We start from the raw sequence: 5000 nt of genomic DNA, 5'->3' as shown, positions 1-5000 counted from the left end.
GGATACAGGGCTATAGTGTTTCCTTGGATAAGAGGCTGAGTCAAGTCTCGAGATAGGAAGTGATGGTCTGTTTGGTTATTCTGAGTAACAGGAATTACTAGAATATGTGAGGTGAGCCTGTGGTGTGTGTTCTTGAAAGGATACATTATATATACACAGACGATTAAGAGGGGAGAGTGTTTAAGTATTCAAGCAAGTACCCTTTATACTAAAACCTACGTTTACGCTGCATATTAGCTGATAATTCATAGTGTACACTAACTCTGACGAAGTTCCGATTCCATGGGAATAATTACTGACTGCCTGGTTGCAAATCATACATCCTGATTCGCTTAAACCAAGCATTAATCTTTCCTGAATACTCACTTGAACTTCTATATCTAATGCACCCAGACTTCGTACAAACTCAGACCAAATATGGACTCATTCAGACATGCGCAGACTCACTTATTGACTCCGTCGTAGCCGGCGCCGAGGCCCACGTGGTCCACTCCGGCCATGGTCCTCACGTGGTTGATGTGAGCTGAGGAAAGTTGGCATTTCAGGGAGGGTTTCTTGCACGGAAGGGGAGACTTAATTTTTAAAAATCATTTTTTTTCAAGGTTTAGTAGCGAAAAGGAGATTATTATTACAGCCTCTATTCTTTTTCATCAAGAAAATACCTTTAGAGTCACACTAATTTCTTAGCAGGATTATGTAAAATTGGCTTCTATCAAGTATTGGAACTGCTTCACGCTACTACAGACAACATATAACATACACGTCAATCTATTATGTCAAAAAGGTCCGTTAAAGACTGAGAAAATCCCCTTCTCAGTAAAAAATAAAATCAAGGGACAACAAAATTTAACGAAGGCTCTCTTAAGTATTTCGTTGACAACCGTAAATTAAGAAACAAAGACAAAGACACACCACTAACTTCCCTACACACTCGTAAAAGGACTTCACTCTAAACCACAGACTCCATCGCAGACACTCACAGACAGACACACACACACACAGAGAAACACATAAAAGGAAAAGAAATGTCAACATTGCCTGAGGCGGTTGAAATGAAGAGAGGGTGGAGGGGTGGGGGGAGAGGAGGAGGAGGAGGAGGAGGAGGAGGAGGAGGAGGAGGAGGAGGAGGAGGAGGAGGAGGAAGAGGATGATGATGATGAGGAGGAGGAAGAGGAGAAAGGGAGGGCCTTGGGAGGATTAAACAAAGACCTTTATCAATGGTGAAAAGGATATCTTGACACTGTAATTACAACGTTGATATATAATGTTCCTAGACTGGAAGATGATTCCCCTTGATGCAAGGGATCGCGCTGAGAGATTGCGAGGTTGCGAGGGAGGAAGAGGGCGAAGGAGGGGTAGGGAGAGATAGGCAGGGAGATAGAGGTTTATATATATACATGTATATATATATATATATATATATATATATATATATATATATATATATATATATATATATATATATATATATATATATACATATATATATATATATATATATATATATATTTATATATATATATATATATATATATATATATATAGAGAGAGAGAGAGAGAGAGAGAGAGAGAGAGAGAGAGAGAGAGAGAGAGAGAGAGAGAGAGAGAGAGAGAGAGAGAGAGAGAGAGAGAGAGAGAGAGAGAGAGAGAGTGAGAGAGAGAGAGAATGAGAGAAAGAGAGAGAATGAGAGAGAATGAGAGAGAGAGAGAGAGAGAGAGAGAGAGAGAGAGAGAGAGAGAGAGAGAGAGAGAGAGAGAGAGAGAGAGAGAGAGAGAGAGAGAGAGAGAGAGAGAGAGAGAGAGAGAGAGAGAGAGAGAGAAAGAGGGAATGAGTAAGAGTGAGAGAGAATGAGAGAAACTGAGAGAGAATGAGAGAGAATGAGAGAGAATGAGAGAGAATGAGAGAGAGACAGACAGACAGAGAGAGAGAGAGAGAGAGAGAGAGAGAGAGAGAGAGAGAGAGAGAGAGAGAGAAAGAGAGAGAGAGAGAGAGAGAGAGAGAGAGAGAGAGAGAGAGAGAGAGAGAGAGAGAGAGAGAGAGAGAGAGAGAGAGAGAGAGAGAGAGAGAGAGAGAGAGAGAGAGAGAGAGAATAGGAGAGGGGAGAGAGAGACATAATAGATAAGTAGGAATCCAGATAAAGAGATAATTCATTATTCAAAGTTAGTCATTTGGAGGTGTTTTTTTTAATATTGACTGTAATAAAGCAGAGTTACAAGGCATTGCCAGCAGAAGCGTTAGTAGTTCTCTTCCTTTCACAATAACAAAAGCTGTAACTATTCGCCGCTTCATAAGTTCCAAACCCACTCGGTGCTTAAGGAAGTGTGGTTTTTTTTTTTTTTTTTTTTTTTTTTTTGGGGGGGGGGGTGATCGAGTGCCAAGGAACTGAGCCAGCTGAGGGATATGGTGGCTCCTCTCTTGATGAGAAGACTTGGCAGTGGTGCAATTAGTGAGGATGGTTACACCTTTTACTGGATGTGCTGCAGCCATAGACACCGCCTCTAGGACTTATAGGTTGTAGCGAGATCTAAGCAAACGTGTCTTCGGTTGTAGAGGTAGTTCCAGTTGATGAGTATATAATCAGTAAACTCAGCAGATTACCAGATCCTCTTTGATATGAACTGAGTACGGTAGCATTGAGCTAAGTATTTGATGCAATTTCTCTGGGTTGAGCTTCCAATGGTTGGCATGGACGCGGGTGGTGTTATGGCGTCATTGACTGAAGATATTTACAGCTTCTCCACTGCACTGCTGAGGTTTGGTGGTGAACCATGGATTGTGGCTTACATGCTGCCTAGGCTGCCATCTGGACCTGCTGAAGAGTGCGACCACTCATCTCTGGAAGGGCAATTGCGATTGCTGGGACTTGAGCAATGGTCGGAGCATTATTCTACTCAGCATGCCAAGCTAGATGGTCATCAGAAGTCAATTACTAGAGACCAGAGTAATCCAGGAGAGACGCCCTCCTCCTCATGGCTTGGACACCGAGCACAGCTGCCACCCAAAATCAGTGTGGGACAACACTGAAGAGACTGCAGATGACGTCGCTATCTCATCTCAGTGTCTGGAGACCCAAACCGTGGCTTTTGAGGCATGTAGCAGTAAGGCAAAGCCCGTGGGTCTAGAACTTTCTTTGCCAAAACCAAGACCCAGAACTTTCGGTGCGTGCTTGAACTTGTCCAATTGATATGTACTTGTGGCAAAGACATCGTAGTCACCCAAAGCCTATTGCACTTTAATAATGCAGTTCATCTTGAGATGCCTGGCGCCTGTATAGCAGGACCAAACTCTCCATTTTCAGGATCCCGATGTTGCTGCTGATTTTGTTAAGCAAAACCTGGATTCCATCCTTCGTGTTGGTGTCTCGTCTTACAACAGGTCCTTGCAATGGATCGTGGGGCACAGTTGGCAGAACCGTGTGTCCTACCAACGTCCACATTGTAAGTCTATCATAGGAACTGTTATTTGCATAATCTAGGACCATCACCTCAGGCTATATGGACACTTGGCTCTACTCCCTGAGGACAATCCCGCCCATCAGGTTGTCTGTGTTAGAGATTATCCTTGATGAAGAAGGGCTGTGGGAGGACCAACAAAGTCACGCTTTGGCCCAATCGAAGGAACCCGTCGTGAGGAAGTCGAGATGAGGCGGGCCTCCACTCGGAAACAAAGGAGGGAGGCGTGGCTCGTTAGCACAGCTGACATGTGACCGTGTCTCTAGGGGTTAATGTATGCAAAATAGATTTGGCATTACACAGAATCGATGTAGCGATACTAGTATGATCCACACACTCACACACACACACACACATACACACATACTGTATATATACATACACACAAAAATATGTATGACCGTGTGTGAAATATGAGCTCATTCGATATATACAAAAAAAGGTAGAAACAGAAAAGAGGAAAGCTAGAAGAATCTAATTAAGACGGACAAAAAAAAGAACCGAATGAGTGATAGAAAAAGAGAAAGAAAGAGAGAGGTGGGGTGGAGGGGGGTCGGAAAAAAAATCATAAACTATTCCAGAAAATTCGATGAGAGCTCGTTAACTCTCTTCAGTTTTCATCTTTAGTCAGTTTAAGAGCAAAGGTTGAGATTTTTCCATCTCTGCAAAACGGGCCATTTTTCACCAACTAGCGCAGTCTATAAAACGCACGAGAGGCAACATGAACTCGCAGTCCCTGGCTCTTCGCATCTCGTTTTTCAAGTGTTTTTTTTTCTGAGTCTTTCCCTTGCAGTGTGGGTATATTTCAGTGACGTTACGGGGTGTAATTTCGAGTTTCTTTCCTTTTTTTTTTAAAGTTTGTGATTAAATCTGATTAAGACATGAAGTGTGTATGTGTTAAATATTGTCCCCGTCCCATTCTTATCTCGATTATCAAATAGCAATCGTATATTATTTCTTCCGGTGACGTTGCGGGATGTAATTTCAAGTGTACTGTTATGTTATGAGTGAATTAGGTTACGATGCGAGGAATAGGTGTTCAAAACTGTAATTGTTGTGGAAATTTAAGATAATTTCTGACATCAAGGAGAAGACGCTTAGAGGAATGGATTCGGTTGAATATATCAAATTGTGTATCACAGTCGTCGCCATTATCATTATTATTAATATCATCTTTATCATTATTCTTGTGATCGTTGTATTAGGATTGATATCGATGTCATTATCGCTGTTATCCTGATTATCTTCTTTCTTGCAATTGCAATTTCTATTATCATAACTGAAAATATCTATATTGCTGTTGCTATTTTCGTCATGATTATGATTATTTCAATCATGACGATGATAACGAAAACAGTAACAACAATAAGAACAACAAAAATAATAGTCACAATATTAATGAAGATAACAACGATGATAAAAATCAAGACAACGTCATAAACATCACGAAAGGCGATACAAATCACCAAACAAACAAAACAACAACAACAACAACCAATTGAATGATTAGGCAATAAACAACAAACAACAAAATGGAGAAGGAATAT

At 41.3% G+C, this 5000-nt stretch overlaps 1 protein-coding gene across 1 annotated transcript in view; it reads right to left on the bottom strand.

Moving 5' to 3' along the window:
• The window catches only part of LOC122251802 (dipeptidase 1), a 111581-nt gene that overhangs the window by 1293 nt on the left and 105288 nt on the right, over nt 1-5000 (bottom strand). Inside the window, exon 9 of the mRNA XM_086547805.1 lies at nt 448-523. Within this exon, the coding sequence (XP_086403931.1) occupies nt 448-523 (76 nt within the window). The remainder of the gene's footprint in view (nt 1-447; nt 524-5000) is intronic.

The sequence above is a fragment of the Penaeus japonicus genome, unplaced genomic scaffold (assembly GCF_977035675.1).
Source record: "Penaeus japonicus unplaced genomic scaffold, GWHDUDI00000001_assembly GWHDUDI00000020, whole genome shotgun sequence".
Classification (NCBI taxonomy): Eukaryota; Metazoa; Arthropoda; class Malacostraca; order Decapoda; family Penaeidae; genus Penaeus; species Penaeus japonicus.
The sequence above is the reverse complement of the archived record's forward strand: the minus strand, read 5'-3'. Positions and strand labels throughout refer to the sequence as shown.